At 37.3% G+C, this 24953-nt stretch overlaps 1 protein-coding gene across 1 annotated transcript in view; it reads right to left on the bottom strand.

Moving 5' to 3' along the window:
• The window catches only part of smarca2 (SWI/SNF related BAF chromatin remodeling complex subunit ATPase 2), a 74271-nt gene that overhangs the window by 16367 nt on the left and 32951 nt on the right, over positions 1-24953 (bottom strand). The window contains exons 9-26 of the mRNA XM_079815252.1: positions 23673-23846; positions 23113-23283; positions 22887-22937; positions 22611-22741; positions 20904-20961; positions 20559-20659; positions 13052-13199; positions 12449-12612; positions 11761-11827; positions 11529-11639; positions 10767-11009; positions 10552-10665; positions 9843-9950; positions 9660-9746; positions 8344-8390; positions 8056-8222; positions 7727-7890; positions 2338-2582 (exon numbers count right to left, since the gene is read on the bottom strand). Coding sequence (XP_079671378.1) covers positions 2338-2582; positions 7727-7890; positions 8056-8222; positions 8344-8390; positions 9660-9746; positions 9843-9950; positions 10552-10665; positions 10767-11009; positions 11529-11639; positions 11761-11827; positions 12449-12612; positions 13052-13199; positions 20559-20659; positions 20904-20961; positions 22611-22741; positions 22887-22937; positions 23113-23283; positions 23673-23846 — 2351 coding nt within the window. The remainder of the gene's footprint in view (positions 1-2337; positions 2583-7726; positions 7891-8055; positions 8223-8343; positions 8391-9659; positions 9747-9842; positions 9951-10551; positions 10666-10766; positions 11010-11528; positions 11640-11760; positions 11828-12448; positions 12613-13051; positions 13200-20558; positions 20660-20903; positions 20962-22610; positions 22742-22886; positions 22938-23112; positions 23284-23672; positions 23847-24953) is intronic.

The following is a 24953-nucleotide window of genomic DNA, read 5'->3' on the forward strand; positions in this document are numbered from 1 at the left end:
ATGCCGTTTCAAACCCGTAAAACCGTTAATCTTCGGAAACAAATTAAGATATTTTTGATGAAATCTGAGAGGTTTCTGAACCATCCATAAGCAGCAACGTCATTGCAACGTTCAAGGTCCAGAAAGGTAGTAAATACATTGTTAAAATAGTCATGTGACTACAGTGGTTCAACCTTAATGAAGTTATGACGCGATGAGAATACTTGTGTGCAAAAACAAAACAAAAATAACGACTTTATTCAACAATGTCTTCTCGTCAGCACTTCTGCAGCACTTCCAGGTTCTATGGCAGAACACCGCCTCATTATTGGCTAGCTTCTGTGTCAGCATCACATGCATGTGTCATGGTGCTCACGTGAACAACGTCGGCCAATGGTGATCTGGCGTTCTGACGTAGAACCCGGAAGTGCTGCACTGTATTTACTACGTCAACAGCGTAGGAGGATGTCATGGAATACAGTCGTTATTTTTGTTTTGTTTTTGCGCACAAAAAAGTATTCTCGTCACTTCATAACATTAAAGGGTTAGTTCACCCAAAAATGAAAATTCTGTCATTAATTACTCACCCTTATGTCGTTCGAGACCCGTAAGACCTCCGTTCATATTCGGAACACAAATTAAGATATTTTTGTTGAAAGCTGATGGCTGAGAAAGGCTTCAGTTAGGCCTCCATTGGCATTCAGTACACTTATACTCCCAAGACCGATAAAAGGCACTTAAAATGTCATCACAAAGTCCATCTCACCACAGTGACTCTACAATAATCTTACGATGCGACGACAATAGTTTTTGTGCGCAAAAAAAAATCAAAATAACACCTTTATCCAGCTTGTTATTGCCTTCCGCGTGTGCCTCCACGACGCATGCGCGAGAATATGACGTAGCGCCGGGGTTTGGGAATCCATGAAATGCACACTCTAACCCCATTTTGAGCACTACGCCGAGACCTAAAGCACGATCAATGTAGAATCCAACAGCTGAGATACGCGCGTCTTCCTCTGATTGTAAACAAATCACTTCTGGGTCATCTGTCCGAACGCCGGATCTGCGTCATATTCTCGCGCATGCGTCGTGGAGGCACACACGGAAGGCAGTAACAAGTTGGAAAAAGGTGTTATTTTGATTTTTTTTGCGCACAAAAACTATTGTCGTCGCATCGTAAGATTATTGTAGAGTCACTGTGGTGAGATGGACTTTGTAACGATGTTTTGAGTGCCTTTTATCCGTCTTGGGAGTATAAGTGTACTGAATGCCAATGGAGGCCTTTCTCAGCCATCAGCTTTCAACAAAAATATCTTCATTTGTGTTCCGAATATGAACGGAGGTCTTACGGGTCTCGAATGACGTGAGGGTGAGTAATTAATGACAGAATTTTCATTTTTGGGTGAACTAACCCTTTAAGGTTGAACCACTGGAGTCACATGGACTATTTTAACGATGTCTTTACTACCTTTCTGGGCCTTGAAAGTTGTTGTGACGTTGCTGCCTATGGATGGTTCAGAGACCTCTCAGATATCATTATATATATATATCACTTATTTGTGTTCTGAAGATGAATGAAGATCTTTCAGGTTTAGAACGACAGTAATTAATAATGACAATTTTTATTTTGGGGTGAACTAACCCTTTAATGTTTCTCATTTTAAATAGTGTCTGTAAATTACTATGACTATTTCCACATTATTTCAAAATACAAGCGTCTTTCATTATTTTACAAATCTTTTATAAGCATAAAAAATTTAATTCAGAGGACAGAAGAGGGAAAAAATATATATTTTTAAAGATCGGACAGCTAGTGTAAATGCTTATGCCTTTAGGGCTAATAGCAATCTGATCACTAAAAGCCCCTTCATTGAAAATGAGACTCAAATAAGTTGAAATGCATCTGATTGTTCAAGCCACTATACATAAACACATATACTCCTCCCAAACAGGCATCAGTGCACAAGTTTGAGAGCCCCACAATAGACACCACAAGCCAGCAATCATGGATGAGACACATGGATGGAGAAACCGTAAAACTCAAACACTAATTGCTATTCAACAGAAAATTTCACTGCCTGGTATGGCATCATCTGTTATACAGTATTAGCATATTTATATATTTGTGTGGGAATAGTAGATTGGATTTATATCCATTTGGCGAAGACAAATTTATGTGGCAAAGTGTAATTTGAATGCGCATAGCACATTTGATAGCAATCCGATCGCATAATGTATGCTTTCATACTGGCTAATAAATGAAAAAGAATCTGGCCTTTTTCCAATCATTTTTACCTCAGTGCATCATTAGACACAATCAGCCAGTTTATCAGTTACTCCAACTTCTAACAGTGCCTGTTGAAGTGACTCACCTCGTTCTGTTCCTCATGCTCCAGAATAGCCTGCAGGAAGGCTCTGCGTTCATGGCTAGAGGACTTCTGATCAAACATGCCTGCCTGAATGACCTTCTGATCAACATTCAGTTTATATTTGGCCGCGGCTAGAATCTTCTCCTCCACACTGTTAACAGTGCACAGACGCAGTACGCGTACTTCGTTCTGCTGGCCGATACGGTGGGCTCGGTCCTGTGCCTGCAAGTCCTGGAGATTGAAACCACAATTGAGTGTGATTAACAGTTATATCAGTTACATTCAGAGGAAGAGGCATGGTGCAATCTTTCTGGCTTGTTCTTTAGAGAAGGAAAAATAAACATTTCAAATTGGCTGAAGATTGCTATTGCTAGTGTTTTGCTGTATGTGGAGGCGGATGGAGGGGTAATTTTAGCATCTTGAGCTGAAAATGTGTGAGAAAAAAGGCACATACTTCATGCTGCTGCATAAAAAAACAAATCCTCCAACCAACAACACCAACATATGAATGGAAATAATAAATTAATAAGATAAATGAATAAATAAACCAATAAATACTGTATATCAATACATCAAACATCACCTCAAAAGCTATACTTGTCTGTGGTTAGTTAGCAACAAGTCTGTCATATAAGCTACATCAAATTATAATAAGAACATTACAATTAAGAATTATAATTTTATAATTCTTTTAATTGTGAGACTTTTGTTTTTGTAATCAGGCTCTCAAAAATTATAGAAATATATAATGTATATGGGTCAAAGACGAGACGTCACAATTTTGGTGTCCGCATCAAATTATGTTTACAAAAGTAATTTTATATACATAAAAAACATGTTAAATGCAAGTAAACTGTCTACTTTACTATTTCAAATAACTTTTGTCAAAATAAAATGTCAACATTTAGGGGAAATAATGTTCCAAAGTGTAAAATTGCCATTCAGCGTAATGGTCCGGACTTTGATTTTGCCATTACATCTTTAAATAAATGTATGAAATAACAAGTAAAAAAATATATTTGTTTTCTTGGCATTTTCAAATATGTGTTGGCTGTTATATTAAAAGGACTATGTCTTACTTATTTTTTTAAGTATTTAAATAACCAGGGGACTTTTGTCCCGAAAATCCAGTTTGTAAGAGATCATTCAGTGTAACAGGATCAAGAAGCCATTCTGAAATCATATAAAAAACAGATAGTCATTCGACAGTCTGTGACATCATCAAAAGGCCCCCTGAAGACCATGTGGTGCAGCAGAAAAGTGAATTCATTGCTCTTAAATATTTGATAATTCCACCTTTTCATGGTGTGGTATCTAAGTTACAAAACCGCACGTCATTCAGTGAAATGCCAAAAAAACATTTATATTGTTAGAATTTTTTAAAAATAAGTAGATGTTGTGAATAATTGTGATTAACTTTACTGGTCAAGCTCACTTTTTGATATAGATGGCCAGCTTATGGCCTGCAATATAAGCTGAAGTAGAATTTCGTCATTCAGGGTAATGCTTTTTTCATTCAGTGTAACAGATATATTTATGTAAAAAATTAAACAATGTACTTATTCTAACCTGTAATCATTAAAATACATAAAATAATGTGATCATATGTAATTTTATTATATTTTAAATGATTTTCACTTCCTTACAAAAACTTCTTCCTGGCAAATAGGTAAACCTAGTGGTTTGAAGGATAGTGGCAAAGTATAACGATTTAAAAATTACAATTAATTAGTATTTGTGGGCTGGACTTTGATACTTAAATAGAGTCTTTTAATATGCCATCAAATGATTCCTGTTTTAAATATGCCTAATAAGATTTTCTGATACATAAATATTGTTACACTGAATGACATTTTAGTGGGTGTCTTCTGTAAATCATGGTAAAAAATGTGTGATAGTCATTATTTTTTGCTAAGAAAATATAAAATTAAACAGGACACATTCTAATGTACAGGAAAAAACTAAATTTAAAGCTGTATTACACATTTATTTTTTTGATGCTTGAAAACCCCTATTTCGTCTTTGACCCATATCCAATATATCGGTCATCAAATTTCAAATATAAAGAATTAGCGGTATCGGCCAAAGTTTTCATATCGTGCATCCCTATTTGGAATATTTGTACAGGACCATTTTATTTGACCAAAAAATGCAGAAAAAAACAATAATATTTAGAAATATTATTGTAATTTAAAGTAATGTTTTCGATTTGAATATATATATTTTTTTAAAATGTATTCCTGTGATGGAAAGCTGTGATGAATACAGTTCAGATGAACAGCATTTATTTGAAATATATATTTTGTAACATTAAAAATGTCTTTACTGTCACTTTTGATCAGTACCGATCCTCCACTTCTGGTGTCCCTAAGCAAAACTTTGTGAAGGGGCCCCTGTCAGTGCATTCTTAAAACCCCAACGTTTCCATAAACTTATTGTACGTTGTAATAATTACAACGGATTTCAATATGCTAGGTGCACTGCCAGTGTTCTATAGGCTAATGGAATTAAAACATCAAGAAAACAACTGTAAGTTATGAAAAACGTATATAAATATGTAAGGGAAACCTGTTAAAACATGTTAAATTGGCAGTAAGAATAATTAAGTAAAATTAAAACCAAATTTTTGTTGACAGCTAAAAAAAATGCTTTTTTAATAGTAATGCTCTGGCACCATCTAGCTGTCAGAAAAACTATAACACACAGCTGAATTAGCTTTCTAAATGCGCGATTTACTAATGAAATTACAGTATGATAAATAAAAAAGGCATGGTTGTTTCAACCCAAATGTGGGTCAAATATGGACAAACCCAACCATTAGGTTACATTTTTTAAAATATTTTTTTTAACCCATCGGTTGGGTTTGTCCATTTTGACCATTTTAGACTAATTTTTAAAGTAACTGAGTCACATGGCAGCTTGTAATTCTGAACAGGAATGTTTATGTCTTATATACATTAAACCACGCATAAGAACATTTTGATTATTGATGTGTTCCAACACAAATTGAACGATTTTTTTATGGATGCCGATGCTTATTATGGTATTATTATGGTATTTTTATGCTTTAGTACAGTCAAAAACTTGCATACAGCACCTTTAAATAACCATCATGTTTATTTTATATAGTGATGAGCGCAACTTGTGTAGTTTGCGTACAGGGAGGATCGGGTCTGCTTTTGATACATTTTCAGCAATCATCCTTTTTAAATAAAAGTATATATTAGGGGTTGCACGACTACTGATTTCTGCTAGTCGATTTCTTATCAAAACAATACACGAGTTACTCGACTACTCGTGGTTCATGCTAATGTAAATGAAATGACATGAAATAGTTATTATCAATAAATGTTTATATTGTTTATAATCTAATTATGTTTATACATTTTTATAAGCTAATTCATAGCTTAATGCAACAATTACATAAGTAAACTCTCAAAACATTATAATTATGACATTATATTTTAATTTTCATGTAACAGAGTAAAGCCAAATAAATTGCTGCTGCACGCGACATTGCAATCCTAACATTCGTGTCGTATATGCAAACTATATGTGCATGGCTTTCCAGAGTGTAGCATTCGATGGAATGGTGTAACTGGGTTCAAATAAGTTGATATCCTGAATCCCTCTCCTGAAACTGCAGAGAGTAGTCTTATATCCTTCACTATAAAATAGTCATTGATTTTGAAATTAGCTGATGATAAATAAAATGCAGCTCATAGGCTATCTGTTGCTTTTGTTGACGTGAACTCCGTTAAATGTTCGTATAGCAAGGGAATTGAAGATTGGATTTATATTTGTTTTGCGGAGAGGTGTAAGGTAAGACAAACTGCATGTTTTTTATTTTTATTTTGTTTATTAGTTTAGATCGTATAGCCTGTTTCGTTTGCGAGCGCCGTTGCGAGCAGCATCAGCCTGCCCAACTTGTTAAAAATGCCTTATTACTGTGGTGGTGATATAGGCGAAACGTTTAAACTAACATTGTGATGCTTGAAGTGTTTTATATCTATGGATTTTATTATAAGGAAGACCAGTCAATTGTTGATTTGAGAGGCTAAACTGATCAAACGTGGTTAACTCACTTTCGGCCGCTGGCTGCATGGTCGTCACTTTGAAAAACAAAAACTTTAATTTAACAAACAATTTCTCCAAACATTTTTCGAAATAAACTTAATAAACATTTTTAACATTTTTCGAAATTAACTTAATAAAGAAACTAAACGAAATATAACTACTTTGACAATAAAAAAAAAGCTGAACTATTTTAATAGCTGCAACAGTGTGTAATAGTGAGGATTAAAAAAACAGGCTCCAGTCGGGCCGGGCTAGGGCCTGAGCGTCTCGGGTCCGTGCAGGGCTTTACTATAAAATCCACAAGTAAATCTGTTATTACCTGTCTTCTCCTCTCTGTAATCCGGCGTTTACAGGATTCACCAATGCTCATTTGCTTCATGGTGTACATCTCACTAACGTTTGCCTTTGTTGTTGGATGTTTCAATCGTAGGTGGTTGTGCATAGCTGTCGTACTGCTGCTGTATTTTAAAGTATTCTTACAAAGTTGGCAAATTACGATATTTTTGTCATCCTTGATGAATTACTTGGTTAATGCACACTCGAGTAGTCGATTGTTTCCGACAGCGCAGACTGGTGGTTGAAGTAGTCAATCTCTCGACTACTCGACTAGTCTATGCAAGCCCTAATATATATATATATAAAATATATTACTGACCCCAAACTTTCGAACCATCGTTTTTTCCCTTTAACATTTTTCCCTTATACATCCCTATTATTTTTAACCTAAAATTCTAATGCTAATTAATCATGTGTTAAATGTGTTACATTTAAACTAATATGGAAGCCTGTTTCTACTTCAGAGTAAGGATACGTTTACATGACAACGATGTACTAAATATTATGTACTAAAAATGTTTTTTCTTTGTACAGATGACAACATTGTCAAAACAATCCCCATTCACACGGATCCGCGCACTGTCTTCAGGCCTCAAAATGCTTTTTTGTGTAAATTAACGGTCAAATGCATACAAAGTTTTCCGTTTTTAGTTGAAAACGGTGTTGTGTAAACGGCCCCTAAAAATGAAAACTGGGCTATATTGATGAAAAAAAATATCACTGTGAGATATACAATCATAATTAGAAGAAATAGTAAGAAAAGGTTGCAATTTTTAAAAAATAAAGGCAATTCCTTTTATATAGAAAAAAAATTACAATTCCTTTTCTGGATTCCATAACTACCTCAACCAAGGTGAATCACGTATACTATGAGATGTTTTTCAAGCTGGATTTAGAGATGACAGATCACTGCTGAGCTGAAAACGAATACTTTTCTAATCACAGCAGTGAATCACACAAACCTGGTGGGGGTTCCAGTCGCTGTCAAAGATCACAACGGTGTCTGCAGCTTGCAAGTTGAGGCCCAAACCACCAGCCCTGGTGCTCAACAGGAAGATAAAATACTGGGAGCCTTCCTCGTTGAATTTCTTTAAAAGTGTTGCCCGGTCCTCAGACTTTGTAGTTCCTGGAGGACAGAACCAGAAACAAACACGTGTTAATGAAATAGAAAGGGCAGTATATTTGTGTGATCACACTCATTAAAAAAGTGGCGGACCACCAATTGGAAATCCCCAGAATTGAGGTCCTAAAGGACAGGAAAACATTAAAGGAGAATTGCACTATTACTGACCATCCAGGCGCAAATAGAGGAAGTTACGGTATGCAAAATAATCCTCCATGATGGTCATGAGAGAGGTCATCTGACAGAACAGAAGCACTCTGTGATTGGTGGCCTTCAGCTTGGGCAGGATGCGGTCCAGTAACTCAAACTTGCCAGAGGCACGGTACAAGTCAGGGCTAGGACAACAAAATAGCATGTCTAAAATGTCATGTACTGCAGGGGCTCTGCGATGTGTTTAGTGATCCATATTTGATGAATGAACAATTCAAGGTAACGGTCGATTTGATCCGTACTCACCCGTTTATAATGCCATTTGGATATCCCAAGTGTTCAGCAAAGGATTCCTAAAGTACAAAATAGACACTTTCAGTACAGCTGATGCCATACAAGTAGAAAAAGTTTCAGGTCTAGAAGATACTTTATATCCATCCATACATTAAAAGTCAATATGGGTCCAATGTTTGTTTTTTTTTAGACCCAATTGACTTTCATGCCAGAAGATAAAAACAGCTGTAGTGCCTGGAGAATATGCATCTACGCTATCAGTTTCTGAGCTTTTCTCTTTGAATCAAATCACTGCACTGTGTATTATGCATGCGATCACATTTTCCCCATGATGTGGTCAGAGCTGGAGTTTGATTACCAACACATGGGAAATATGACTAACAATTTTTTTTATGTAACAACACGCATGAGAGTGGTTTCTGCGTGGAACTTAACAAGAGTCGCAGATCGCAGTTCATTTCTGGACCAGAGCAAGCGTGTATGGACATATTTCATATACTCTAGTGCTCCAAACATGAACTGGCACCGTTTATGCGCACATATTCCATCATGTCTTCTTCAAATGAAATATATATGTCCAAATAAGGACACTGATACAGCGGTGTGTCTGATGATGAATGCAATGACACAATGAATTATTCTGATACACAGAAGACAACGATGTAGACCAAAAATTTAAAGAATAGACAAAAAAGTTACTTTATTTTTTCTGTGTTAAACTGATGCGTGTCATTTGTTCACAGATTGTAGTGAACGTAAATGTAATAAATTAGACATTTTAAATGTTCTTCCTTCCTTTTTAAGACCAATAGCTCTGGAAAGTTATAATACAGATTTGTTTATAGTTCTACAAATAATTTATCAAAACATATTTGATTTGTTCATGATAGTTGTTAGTAGTCTCTAATGATAAGATTTTTGTGAGTATGTTGTCATAGGTTTATATTTTTAAAATACATAAATATGTCCCTAACTCTGCTGTTTGTTTAGGTTTTTAAATTAGCTTTTATTTTTATATTTTTAGTTTTTTATATTTTAGTTTAATTTTTTGTCATTCAGTTGTGCTTTTCGATTTTTTTTTATATTGCTGTTTAAGTTTAATTTATTTTTATTTCAGTTTTAGCTTGTTAGTTTTTATTTATTTCCAGTTAATAATTTCAGAGCTTCAACAAACTTATTTCAGTTTATTGCCAAAGCAACATTTCTCATTTTTATTTAGTTTTTCAACTAATATTCATAATTTATTTCAGCCTTATTTAAATGAACAGACATGTTTTTAATATGTTTAAGTTAACACTGATAACCATGACTGAGACATATGGCGATACCTCAATGTGCTGAAACATGTAGGGATGGTTACAGATCTTCTTCAGCTGCATGATGGTGTTCATTAAAGTCTTGGCTCCTCCTTTACCCTGTGGATGAAAGACATCAAGTTAAAACCCCATGAACATATGCTTCATTCCACACGGCAGTGTAACAGTAAGTTACCATAGAGCCTCTCTCTTTACCTTCTTGTCTTTCTCTGAGCCGTCAGTGAGCAGGATACCTTTGCCCTGCATGTGCCTGTACAGAACCTTCTGGATGGCTGACATGTCACATTTGATGACATACTCCACCTGTGACAAATTACAACCCAATGCATCAATATAACCTGAACCGCATGACATAGGTATGTCATTAAAACTTTGTTATATATATATATATATATATATATATATATATATATATATATATATATATATATATATATATATATATATATATATATATATATATATATTTATATATTATTATTTTTTTTATTTTTTTTATTGTTTTGGAAATTAATAAAATATATTTTTAAAGAATGTTGTAATATTTCTTTTTGTAAAAAGATGTATAGATAAATTTAACCTTTGATATAAATTGAATTATGACTGGTAGTGTCTTCAGTTTATATATCAAACCATTTATGGCTGCTTTGACAAGGCACAGCGACTATGTGTTGTTTTCCGTGTGCGGTCGACCTGACAAGACACATGCTGAATGTCATGCTGAATGCTCTTTAGCAGCATTTCATTTTTGAAGAACCAAAGTCTTAAAACCTGAACCTGCATAAAACATTAACACTATAGTTTTGCTTGGTATCTCCTATATGAAATGCGTATCTAATTTTTCACTTCATCTCCACAGTCATTAGAAACTGTTTTAAAAAAGCGTGACACAATGGGTCCTTACCTTCTCAGGTAACTGAGACTCCACTTCTTTCTTCAGTCTGCGCAGAAGGAACGGACGTAATACCTTATGCAAACGGCGAATGATGAGGATGGTCTCCTCTTCATTTAGATCCACCTAAATCAGCGCAATCCGCAACAGAGATAAACCTCATTAAGCTACAGTGTAATGTGTACAACAGCAAGGTAAATCTATAAGGGTGAAATATAACAGTCTACCCTCTCTCCTGTCATTGCAAATGGAGCATTGAACCACTGCTCAAAGGTGCTGCAGCTTTTGAAGATGGTGGGCAACAGGAAGTTGAGCAGGGCCCAGAGCTCAGGTAATTTGTTCTGCAGAGGGGTTCCAGTGAGCAACAGCCTTCTGGGAGCAACATAGTGGGTGTTCAACACCTGCGTGAGCTTGCAGTGATGGTTCTTCATGCGGTGGCCCTCATCCACAATCATATACTTCCAGCGAATCTGGGGGTTGAGAAGGAATCGACAATTAGTGTATTAAGGCACTGATTTTTCTACATTATGTGCAACTCCAAGACCATATGTCCTTATTTGCAACTCCTCGAGTCCCAGGGAATGTAGGAACTGATTAAAAGTACACTACCGTTCAAAAGTTTGGGGTCAGTAAGGTTTTTTTTTTAAAAAGCATACTTTTAGCATGGATGCATTACATTGATGAAAAGGGACAGTGAAGACCTTTGTACTGTTCTATTTTAAACAAATGCTGTTCTTTTGAATTTTCTATTCAAAGAATTCAGACAAAAAAAAAACAGCTAATCAGCATATTATTAATGATTTCTGAAGAATCATGTGACACTGAAGACACTGAAGACATAAATTACATTTTAAAATATATTCAAATAAAAAAATTTGTTATTTTAAATTGTAATACTGACCCCAAACTTTTGAATGGAAGCTTATATTTAGAATTCACTTTAGATGAAAGTGTCTGCGAATGCATAAATGTAAATTCATGACCTTTACCTTGGCGAGAATGTGCTTGTCTTTAATGATGTACTCGTAGGTGGTTATAAGGACATTAAACTTCCCACTGCGGAGCTGTGGCACAAAAGACCTCCGCATTGATGGTGTACCCTTTGACGAATTAAAACAGAAATCGTAATTACCTGATTTTATTACCTTTATGCTATATTACACCATAAAATGAAATTGTCCACAGTAACAATACATACTGATAATAAAAATCAATGACTACCTTGTAGGAAATTTTCACAATACTTGGTGCCCACTTGTCTAGTTCATAAACCCAGTTGGATAAAGTCCTATGAAAAAGGGGAACAAAAATCAATATAGTCATTTTTTTTTACTAGAAGAAATCAATGAATAAACGCTTTACCTCTAAATGAAGTCATTTCTCTAAATGATATTGTGGTGGTGTGATCGTGGAGCAGAGTTAATGATGGGTGTGAGGTAAAGCTGTTTGAGGACATTTCTGGCCATTGCACAAATCAATAAAAATATCTTAAGCTAAAACATGGAGCTGAGGGTCATTTTCACAATATCCTATTCACCTTTGCAGACAGGAAGTCTCTGTGACATCGGTGGGGTAAGTATACGAAGTAGCTTAAATGGATGTTATCGAGAAAATAAGACAAACTGCACAAATTATGTAAAAAGATGTTGTACCATCAGAGAATCCATTTAATTCGACCTCCAGCTAACCATGCATGATCAATATGACAACTGTTTAGTGACCTGTAGCGCTGCCATAAGTCGCCTCAAAAATGCAACATCACAAATCGCTATCACAGGCATTTTCAGTCATTAGAGGTCAACTGAACTGTGTGTAACAGTGTTTAGCTACTTAATGAAGCCATTACACCTCAAATCCTCTTAGACAGCTCACCTCATTACACCTCTTACAGCTTGCTTGGTTGACTTACGAGAGCGGTACGATGATGAGGTACGGCCCATTGAGCCTCTTGTTTTCCATCAGATAGGTGATAAGTGCGATAGTTTGAATGGTCTTCCCCAGACCCATCTCATCAGCCAGAATACCATTCAGGTTGTTGTTGTACAGAGAAACCATCCATTCCAGACCCTGGATCTGAACAAAAAGATTTGCATTATTTCGCTGTAATATCTGAAAAGCATCACAAACAGACAACCGAGCAGACACACGACACACAAATACCATAACATGGCACAATAGATCCAATTGGTTTTTCACAGCTGCCATGTGGCATTAAAGCATGAATCCTAGTGCTCACTTAGTTCTTTCAAAGGACAAACAGGAGATAAGATGTCTGATTTCTCCTTTTGAAATCCATTACAGATCCCCCAAAGGGGATTAAAAAAACAATAGAAGCTACTCAATTGTTTATATTTTCTCTCTGTGATTTCTTCCTGCAGCCTCTTCCATTTCTAGAGTATAATCCCTTGAAATATCATTTAAACCTACACAGCTCTCTTCAGAGAAGATGGATTCCGAGAATAATGCATCTGTGGAGGTGTCTATTTAAAGTGTGGTTTATTTGTTGCTTTACCTGGTAATGTTTGAGGGTCCCGTTGATCAGAAGGGTGGACTGTTTGTCCACCCTCTCTATGACCGCATGGGCCACTCCATAGTAAGACTGGGAGCTGGTCTCTCCCGCCTGAACACTGTACTCATCATCCACATCCTGCTTAGCAGACCTGCAACACAGGATCCAACATTAAAAGGATAGTTCACCCAAAAATACAAATACTCATCCTCATTTTGTTCCAAACCCATAAGACCATTCAATTTGAAACACAAATTAAGATATTTTTAATATTCTCTCATCATAGTTTTCCATCTATTGAAATTGCAAAAGTCATTGGTTCTCAAGTTCACAGTTGAGCTTCTGTTTACCATATTTGATGTGCTCTATGGATATGTCAATGTCATCAACGTTTATATGAATGAACGCCTAAATTAAATCTGTTCATCATATGACACGATTGAGTCTCTTCAAAAAAACGTGATGAACTGGAGTCTTATGACATAAGAATGACATAAGGGTGACTCATGAATAACCATTTTTGGATGAACTAATCCTTTAACATACTGTTATCACACTTGCCAATGGCAGTTGAATTGAAAAATATGTACCAGCCATTTATTCCCTTCACTGGTGCCCAATATTTATTCATCAATTATGATACCATTTAGCTGTTTATTATTATTTATTTTTTTAAATATTAGGTTCAAACAGAGCAGGTCATTAGTTCACTTGCAACATTATATACAAGCTCAGTAAAACTGCACCTTTTACTAAAACTTTTGTTTGTCTGCTATGTAGATTAAATAAACTAAAACTGGATGCATAACACTTTAAAATAAATATGCAATAGCCTATGGTCTATACAGCCTTCGGTCATTTCATTAATTACCCACTGGTCAGCATGGTGCTATCAACGCAAAGGTCATGGGTTCAATTCACAGAGGACACATGTACTGATAAAACATATAGAATCAAATGTAACTGAATATTCAGCGTCTGCCGAATCCATAAATGTAAATGGATAGAACGGAATTCTTCACAGCAAGGATTCAACAAGGTGCTGGAAACAATCTATAGAGATTCTGGTCCGTATTGACATGAGCTGCCACTCCACCAAAGGGGGCTCGTGTTGAAAACTGGAGGACATCTACATTTAACCAGCTTGAAATTACACATACCTTGTGTCTTCACAAATGGCTCTACAGAAAACACTACAGAAATATAGCAGAAAATGCATCAGATGCTCTGCTGACTACTAACAATATGCAAGTAGACTGTGCCATTCATACAATGCTTTGTATTTCCTAACACCATCAGCATGATCGACAGACACAAGGCAGAACGCATCTATGGATTTATATTTTGAAACTCGTTGTGCTCTTCTGTTGCTTTAGCCCATCCAGTTCAAGGTTGAACGTGTTGTGCATTCAGACAATCTCTTCTGCACAGCACTGTTGTAATGTGTGTGTGTGTGTGTGTGTTCTTTTTTCAGTTACTTCGTCTTCCTGTCAGCCTAAACCAGTTTGCCCACTCTCCTCCAAACACTCTCATTGACAAGGACTTTTCACCCACAGAAACTCTGCTCACTGGGTGCTTTTTAGATTTTACAGCACTCTCTGGAAACTCTAGGGATTAGGGGCTTTCACACCGGAGGAACCTTTTCATAGTTGCTAGAACTAACTAAACCGTGATACTTTATTGAATATGTGTCAAATACTGGTCTTTCCTCCTGACTATGAATTAAATGGGAATGAAATTAAATACAGTTTATTGTGTAACCAAAAACGAATATATAATGCATGACTTTTAATTATAAACAAGCTCGATATACACATTGACTCTTATTTTGAAATGTCTGCGCCTTACTATTGCAGTTGCAGGAGCGCATTCAAGTTCAGGAGATAAAATATGCATTGTTACAACCGTCTAAAACATATTACTATATAAACATCGTAAAGTAAACATTGTCATTATTCATCAGCATTAGTTCATAAACAATTGCCTGGCATAAATGTGTGTTAATCATTGATTGTGAGCCGCTCTGGAGCGCTGTATTGGGGATCCGTGAGCCTGTAGAGCGCGCAACAGCGCCGTTTTTTCCAGCAGTTAGATCAGCACGTTCAAATCAAATGTGTGCATCTGTTACACAGGACATCAGTTCTGACTGGATCTCTTCCCTAATCGACCCTCCCTAACATTTTCGTCTTGTTTGTATTTGTTGATGAAAATGACAGTACTTTTTCGTCATAGTTTTTGTCATCCAACACTAGTTTTTATTTAGTTATCGTCTCGTTTTCGTCAGTGAAAAAAGATTGTTGACGAAAATTATTTGTCAACGAAATTAACACTGGTTTTAGTTACTAAGAAATACATGCTACAACTTTTCAGTTTCTAAGCTATTTCATTGATAAATCAAAGAACAGTGTTGACAATACATTTCTGCATTTCTGAATGATTCTGTGTGCACACTGTCTGTATGTGTCTGTCTGTCTGTATGTGTGTGTGTGTGTGTGTTACAATGCAGCAGCGCAGAAGGACGATTAAGTTAAATGAATAATAAACTGTTTAAAATGTGCATTCACCCGATCAATTTTGAGCATCCACATGGTATAATAAAACGTCTCGGGTTTCGACTGTAACCCTTGTTCCCCGAGAAGGGAACGAGACACTGCGTCGTCGAGTGACAACACTCTGGGAACGCCCACAGCGTTGCGCGTCTGAAGTATGAATGAAATCAATCTGATTGGTGCTGCGTCATGACGTAGTAGATGACGGCATACCCGGAAGATACAAAGGGACGCTGATGCATACACAAACCTCTTGAAGCGAGACGCCAGAAAGGAGGGCCACCGAGGAGGCCATGCTCCTGGTGAAATGGGCCCTCACGGCCATAGGTGAAGGCAAATTGCACACCTTATAAGCCGCTGCTATAGCCTGGACAATCCAATTACTGATCGTCTGAGTCGATGCAGGCAGCCCTTTCTTGGGTGAGTCAAAGCACACCAACAACTGGTCTGACCTTCTCCACTGGGAAGACTTCTCCAGATAAATACTCAAGGCTCTGACAGGGCAGAGCAGGTGAAGTCTCCCCTCTTCCGACGTCAGGTGGGGAGGAGGATGGAAAGCCTGAAGAACCAAAGACCGCACCACCTGCCGGTCTAGGGTGTAAGATGGCCTTAACTCCGCCAGGGGCAAACTCCAGGCAAGTCGGCGTGACAGCCAAGGCCTGGAGATCTCCCACTCTCCTGAGAGAGGTAATAGCGAGGAGAAAGGCCACCTTAAGGGTCAGGTTCTTCGGCTCAGCCGACTCCAGTGGCTCGAAGGGGGCCTCAGCCAACCCCTCAAGTACCACCGCCAGGTCCCAGGTTGGGACTCTGGAGCGAGCCGCAGGCCTCATCCTCCGAGCCCCACGGAGGAACTGTACAACCAGGTGGTGCTTCCCCAAAGGTCCATCACCTAGAGGTGCGTGGAAAGCCCCAAGGGCAGCCACGCACACCTTCAGGGTGGACGGGGTAAGACCAGCGGAGAAGCGATCTTGGAGGAACTCAAGCCACTGGGCAGTTAACTGGGTCCACCTCACGCTCTCTACACCAAGTGGAGAACACATTCCACTTAAGGCTGTACAGTCTCCTGGTGGAAGGAGCCCTGGAGCTGAGTAAAGTCTCGACCACCTCTGCTGACAGGCCAGCCTCTAGGTACCGAGCCCCCTCAGGGGCCAGACCCAGAGGCTCCATAACTCCGGCCGGGGGTGAAATATTGTGCCCCCTGCCTGCGAGAGCAGATCCCTCCAGAGGATAAGTTATCTTATTTGCTCTGTTTACATTTAATCAACACATTTAATTAAGATTTTCTGCAAAATGCAATAGCTTACAACATTTATAAATGTTGTAATTAAGAACAAGAAGGCAAACATGACCCCTTCACTTTCATCAAGACCATTTAGAAACTGTCTAACAATAAATAATAATAAATATAAGGATGGAGGATTTAAACTATGGAAAACTAAAGGTATTCAGACTATTAAAGACTTGTATATGGATGGTATACTTCTTACATTTCAAGAATTGTGTGATAAACACCAGATTCCCTCAAAACATTTTTTTTTTAAATATTCACAGCTTAAAAGTTTTATGTCTTCCAGGTCTACAGATATTATGTACATTCCCCAACTTTCATTAATTGAGGAAATAATTGAAAAAAAGAGGTGAAAAGGGCCAATTGTCAAAATATTATAATGTCTAACTCTAAAGAGTCTGCTGTAGACAAATTAAACGCATGGAGGAAAGCCGTTCAAGAATAAATAGAGGAATTTGAATGGACTGAAGCATGTTTAAAGGCGCAAAAACAAATCATAAACACGCGGCTTAAATTATTACAGTATAAATGGTTGACAAGGGTTTATATAACACCTGAAAAACTCAATTATATGTCTAGCAATATTCCTGATATATGTACAAAATGCCAAAATTATAAAGGAACTCTAATTCACTGTCTATGGGAATGTTCTTATATACAGAAGTTCTGGAAGGATGTCATAAACTGTTTGTCAGAACGGTTTCATCTTAAAATACCACATTGTGCCAAACTTTGTGTACTGGGAATATCCTACAGGTTTCTCACAAACAAAGAAACACACTAGACTATTGGACTTTGGATTGTTACATGCCAGAAGAGCCATTGCTGAACTGGAAGAGCATGGAAGCACCTTCTATAAAACAATGGATAAAAGAACTTTCAGAGTCCAAGAGTAAAATAAAGGACTTTGTACAATTATGGGAGCCATACATGATTATTATATCATAAAGTAGGGCCATGCCATTATTCTTTTATTGATTTATTTCTTTTTTTACATTTGTTTTTATCTTTTATTATCATTTAGAATTAGATTTTCTTGTAACTTAATGCTGCGTTCCGCGCGAAACGCGCCTTCCGCGGCGCGGGACATCCAGACGCGCATAAACGCGCCTTTCCCATTGACTTAACATTGAAATCACTCGCGCCAGACACTCTATTCGCGTTTGGTGTGAACGCAGCATAAAACTTGACACGGAAATGTTGTTTTACTTATTTTATTTTCCGCATCTTCCACCGCGTCTTCGGGCCGTGTCTCCAGGCATGGCTCGGCCTTTGGCTCTGCTGACTCGAGCAGGTTCACAGATGGCGGACGGCTGCCCAACAGAAACTTCTGTAAAGCTCCCCGCTGTCTCTTCTTTTGTTCCTCTTCATTTTTTTTCTTTTTACGTTTTGCCGCACCCGAAAGCATCTTGAATGTTCTACTAGAAACACTACTCAAAACACACCTGCCTGCTAGCTTTGTTGTCCCGCTCTGACCTGATTATACAGTCATGGGCTGGCGTTAATGTGACGTAATGTAACAGTCTATGGTTAAGATAAACATCGTCACTATTTTTAGTTAATTAATAAATATTGAAAATAAATTGTAGATAGGACATTTGTACATTTTAATTTTATATATATATATATATATATATATATATATATATATATATATATATATATATATATATATATATATATATATATATATATATATATATATATATATATATATATATATTTATTTATTTTTTTTTTTTCCTCTGTCTGGGCCCCATCCCGCAAATCGGGCCCTAGGCACGTGCCTAGTTTGCCTTTGCGTTAATCCGGCTCTGGCCATAATCATCAGACGATACTGTTTTATCGTATTTATACGGACTCGTAAACCACACGTTGCCTCAGCAACGTGGCTCAAGCCGTTATAATACAATTGGCTTTCATCCCTCGAGAAGCAAGCCAAACAGGCGCGAGGCTGAAACACCCGAAAGGGCAACGGCAGTATGCGTAGAGATATTTCTCAATGAAAACAGCCAGCCCCCTCAGGAGCTGATTGCATGCCTCGCACCCAACAGTATCACATGCCTTCACACCGTGTCACGTTGTATCACTTTAATAGCAGACCCAAACCGATGCGCCGCCTCGGCGATGCGAGATTGAATCTTGCCTTATGAAAATGGCGAGCCTCGATACGGAGCCCGTCTAATTCCTCAGAACCTCCACCCCGGGGAAGAAGCCGCAGCGCAGGCTTCCACACGGGGAAGGAGAACAATGGAACTGTCAACAGGGAAGGAGAAGATGCCTCAGCACTCTCAGGTTCCCTTGACAGACCCATCTGCGAGTCCCATGATTGATCAACCGTGCTGCCTTTTTTTTTTTTTTTCAACAGGCACGGGACCAGCCACGGAGTTCGCGAGCCCTGAGAAATGCTTGTGGACAACGTTGGTAGACAAACAACACCAAATAAGACTGACAAAACACAGAGCGCTCAGCTGAAGAGCAAAAGCTGTTGTGTGTGTGCATCAGCGTCCCTTTGTATCTTCCGGGTATGCCGTCATCTACTATGTCATGACGCAGCACCAATCAGATTGGCTTGATTTCATTCATACTTCAGACGTGCAACGCTGTGGGCGTTCCTAGAGTGTTGTCACTCGACGACGCAGTGCGAGTTCCCTTTTAAGGGGAACATGTCTCGTGGAGCGCTCTCGGAGTATGCATTTATTTGTCATTTTAACTGTTTGTAAATGTAGCGTAAAAATGGACTTCAAAAATGTCTTATCAGGTTGTGCCCGTTGTAGGCCATAATTAGCGACTAGACGACGTCAAGCTTTAAGCGTCATGGCAGAGCATTAACGTCGACTAGTCTGTGCAACCTCTACTTCAGAGTAGGGTCTAACCCAGCACAATAGGAATTACCAGTTACGTAAGTGTGATTGGCCGAACACATGTGAAACACCAGCACCGGCCACTGTTAAACAGATTGTAAACTAATGAAGATGGAGAATAAGAGCGCTGTCTGCTCAGGCTCTGGCATTCTCAGCGTCATCGAAATAAATGTCCGCCGCGGCATCAAAATAAAAGTCACAAAAACAAGCACGGTTTACGTCCCTTCAGAGTTCCTACTGGCGGTGAAAATGCAACCAGGAAAATGGCCCTAGAGGAGCATTCAGTTCTCGGGGAACCACCCTGGTAGTTAGTTCCTAGAACTACCCTGTGTGAAAGGGGCTATTGTTGTATGTGAAAACCACAGGAGATCAGCAGTTCCTGAGACAATATATTTACAATTCTGTTGTTTTTGTCACTAATCAAATGATTACATTTGAGACATTGAACATGTGACTGTTCTTCAAAATGTTTTTTGTGTTCAACAGAAGAAAGAAATTCATATAGGTTTGGTTTGGTCACCCTGAGTAAACGATGACAGAATTTTCCTTTTTGGGTGAACCGTCCATTTAAATTTAACTTTTCGCTTAAATCGTTAAACTGATCATAGAATTTACCATGAAAAAAGTGTCTAAAATCAGAACATTGCAAAATAGAAACTTTTGAACCCCACTGCACATAATATACCAGCTAAGGCAAGATCTATTTCAGAAGAACACAGCTATCAACATCCGAGTCTTCCTGTCCTATTTTTCTTGCACTCCACCTCAACAAGGCATTATTTGCTTTGAAGTGAGAAAAGGCAACATACTCTATGATGTGCTTGGCTGCTGTTTCAGATACTTCATCACTGTTGGGATCGATGACTCTCTTTTCTTCGGATTCAGCTCTGGAGACCACCTCTTCATCATCCTAAAAAAAAGTATTAGCGGATTATGCTCATTTAATGCACTGTGATTGCTTGAGTTACACAATATAGCGCCATATTCAGAAAAGATAGTGGCAACTAAGGCGGATACTGAAAAGGCTTATGGGAGATGCTTTATGAATGCAGAGAAAGGGATAATAATGTGTGTGAGTTTGAGTACTTAGGTATGACTCACTCCACACCAAGGATCTGACAATGCTTAATGAGCATAAATAAGAGGACACTCACCTCCTCTTCAAATTCCGAGCCACTCTCTTCACTGTCTGACCGTGGAGCAACTTCATAGCTGTTTAAAAGGGCATAATGCACTAGTAAACACTTTAAGCCTTAAAAGGGTTTATTGACAACACAAGCTTAAAAAGGTGCTTGTTATCACAGCCCCCCCCCCAGCTAAAATGCTAAAATGTGCTACAAAGGAGGTTTGCGCAAATCTACAGTCTCTGTTGGATAGATCTTATTTTTTATCCAAAATGCAGGACACACAAAAATGCTCATTTTTAACATTCTATTATTTCTGTTTATTAAAAAAAATAAAAAAAAGATTTTATAAGTAATATTAATTTTTTTTAATGTTAATCAGTTCACAACTAAATTTTATTCCCTGTCTCTCTGGTATTGTGATGTACATCTGTGTGTAACAGTTTCTCGAAAAAGAACAACAAAAAAAGCAAGGCAGACTTGATTGGATGTTGAGATGTGGCTCAAAATGGAGGCAGATTAACGTGAGCTTGCAGGGGCGAGGTTTAACCAGACTAAATTATTAGAAAAAAGTCCTTCGTACGTCACTATAGAGAAGCCTGACGTTTTTACAGGAAGGTCTAGTTAGAACATTTTAATTAAACATTGATTAAACGAGGTCAAATGATTTCAATTATTAGAAATTAAAACATAAACATGGATTAATCGTTCACAATAAGATCTATAACATGCATTTTGAAAATAGATTAATGGGGTGCTATTTTAAAAGGTCATTTAGTTTATTAGGTGTACTAGAATAGGTTAACATGCTTTATTGTTAAAAAAACATGATGTTTTACATACTGCAAATTATTGCAGCACCTCTATTAGGGCTGGGCAGGATATTGAGTTTGTACAATATATCAATGTATATTTTCTAAACGTTATTGGATGAGGCCAACAAGGGCAGCAAGTTTTTAAATGCTTAGCTTAAATGTGTAATATGAATAAATGAATAAATAGTGCTCATAAATGGCTGTTGAAATAGTATTCTCAAGTGAAACGACTAGAGGCTTGGAGCCAGAAACAGCATTCCTTACACCACGATATAACAAGCGGATAGTAAACACACAGTTAATATTATTAACTTAATAATGTTGTCGGTTTTAAAGTTTCAGTTTGAGTCCGAGTCAGATTCTGAAAACCACATTGCAACGTCACAACATGGCAACAACAGTTCACTGAAGCTTCGCCCTCATTTTTGACTGGGCATTATGCTAATTTTTCAAATTGTAACATAGACTTTGTGGAAGTAATATCTGGACATCACTTTGATCAAGGTCTGGAACAGTATTATCTGTTAGACACAATAAATCCCTTTTAGGAGACTACAAGCTTTTTAACTTTGCAGATTGTATACATGCGCAAACAGATACATTACACACTAAAGGAAAAGGAAACAAAACGCATCATATGGCTTCTTTAATATCATTGTAGTATTGTGTTCTCAGCAGAAGCTTTGGGATGATATATAGGCACAATATTTTCTACTCAAATTATATTTAATGTCTATATATTTATATATTTGGTGAGTAGTCAAGTAGCATATTTTCCCTTTTATCATTTCCTTCCCCACTCACTGCTGTAAACACATAGCTCACTGCAGCTTCACAGCTCAATCCAAGTGACTGGTCATACTTTTTTGGAAATGTTTTCAATTACTAGACACACAGAGGATGCAATGTGAGGACAGCTTACCCAGGGTTCATCTCGAGCCAAGCCTCTAACTGACTGGACTTGGGGGCATCTGTCCCCTGCAGCACTTTCCCCGTCTCAGTCTGAATGACTTTGACTGGCAGCTCACTCATCTGGCTGTTCTCATCTATGGGCTGCACGAATAAGTAAACATAAAAGCAGGTTTTCTGTGACAGGCTGTGCTAGATTAGGTTTGACAGAGTGAGTTTACCAGAAGGATCCAACATCAGTCAGTTATTCACATCTAGTCTGCTTTCATTTTCATAGCAATTTACTTACCTCTCCATCAGGCCCGATGGCTCCCATTCCTTCGGCATCACCAGCTTCCTTCTGAAGGTTAAACATGACAGAAATAAACAAGCAGTGTTGAGTGTTTGATGAGCATAAATATTTCAAATAACTCACTGATTAAGTTGAAAAATAAACGGAATTGAACCTAATGAAACTGTATATTTTACTACATTAAACTTGAGCATAAGTGACTTCTATAGCCTATTTTCTATACCTTTTTCTTCTTTCTCTTCCTCTTCTTCTCCTTGGCAGCCTGAGCAGCCTTGTGCTCATAGACAAGCTCAGTTAGGTTGGCCACATATTCGTCTGTCTGTTGAAGAAGATAAGCCAGACGCTTGTCCTTCTTCTGATCAATTAGCTTCCTGTAACCTTCTTCATCCTCAGCCTAGGAAAACAAACAGAGCCTATGAGAACCTTTAAGGGAAAATGTGTATTTTTTTAATTAAAATGTATGTCTTTTAAAACATTTTAAAACACAGTACTGGTTCTCAGTTCCGAAACATATGCGAGAAAGTCATCTGAGCCAATTTAGTGTAGTAGTGAGTTCAGTCTATGATTTAGTCTCAAGACTCACCAATCACAATCAGTTCATTAAATCATTTAAATAATTCATTAAAAAGAATGAATTAATGATCAATAGAAGAAAAAGCACCAGTTGAGCAATTTGTTCATGAACTGGACAGTATGTTGTGGTCTATGCCCATTTTTATGTGAAGTCAGCAAAGATAATGAAACAGAAAGTTTTATAATGATGCTCGAAATGATGCATCATACCATCAGTCTCCTCATCCTTTCTTTCTCGATTCTTTCAGTCTCCTTCTTCTGCTCTCTCTCTGTGTTGGTGTGCCAGGTAGCAATGGCCTTGGTCAGCTTTTGGTTTTTTCCAGAGATGGACCTGTGATATTCCTTGAAATCTTTTGCATGCTGCAGAATGCTGTTGAGATACTCCTACAAGAAGAAAAGATTGACACGGCATGAATCAAAGTCACTTTAAAAATCATCAAGGTTTAAAAAACCTCAACCATTTGTGTTGCTTTTTGTCTTATAAATAAATGTATAAGCTTTTTGTCTTATACATTTTCTTCCTGATGTTTTTTTAAATGTTTTTCTGTATGTTTTTAAAGAAAAAAAATACAGAAAATCAGTAATATTATGAAATATTATTACAATGTAAAATAACTGTTATCCATTTTAATATATTTTAAAATGTATTTAATTCCTGCGATGGCAAAGCTGAATTTTCAGAAGCTATTACTCCAATTTTGGTGTTTAGGAGAGCATTATCCTACATCCTCCTTATTTCCTCAGCTTGACTGAGCAGACCAAGGACATTTGATTCTTCATGATATGACCCTTCTTAAAAGAACCTTCAGGGCTCAAAACTAACATTTGAGAGCAGTAGCACCGGTGCCACTAAGTTCTACAGATGGTGGCGCCAGCACCTGATTTCATAGTGCTGATGGAAAATGTACCATAAAGTTAATTTAATCATAAAATTACAATTGTTTTGCATTATTAAGTGCAGTTACTAATAATATTACAATATCATCTACCATCTGCCATCTACTGGTTATAGTGGTAATTTCTTGTTTGGTAATGTCTTTTTTTTTTTTTTTTTTTATAAAAGTGCTTGTTTGCCACAAAGTGTTAGTTTTCTTTTAGTTTTACAAATAATCACTTTAAAATTGGATAATATTTAGAGGTTTGAAGTGCTGGAAAAAGTGTGACACACTTAAAAGCCCTTAAAAAGTGCTTGAGTTACACTCAAAAGGTTGTACTCTCTAAGATGAATAATGTAAAAAAAGAAAAACAACTCTTTTTAAACTATTTCTGCCACAATATAGTTACAGTTAGTGTTACTACATTAAATCTATGGTGAATGTTGGGTTGTTGGGTATGATATGTGGTTTATAACAGAGAACTCTGTGCCGAATTTGAATGCTTCCCACTAGATCTTGCGGCAATGTTATAAATACTGCGGCAAATTCAAAAGCATTCTCACTGAATCTCCCAGTGCTGTGTAGTAACAGTGTCATGTAATCGAGATCGTCCACG

Source organism: Gobio gobio (genome assembly GCF_949357685.1).
Source record: "Gobio gobio genome assembly, chromosome: 4".
NCBI classification, from domain to species: Eukaryota; Metazoa; Chordata; class Actinopteri; order Cypriniformes; family Gobionidae; genus Gobio; species Gobio gobio.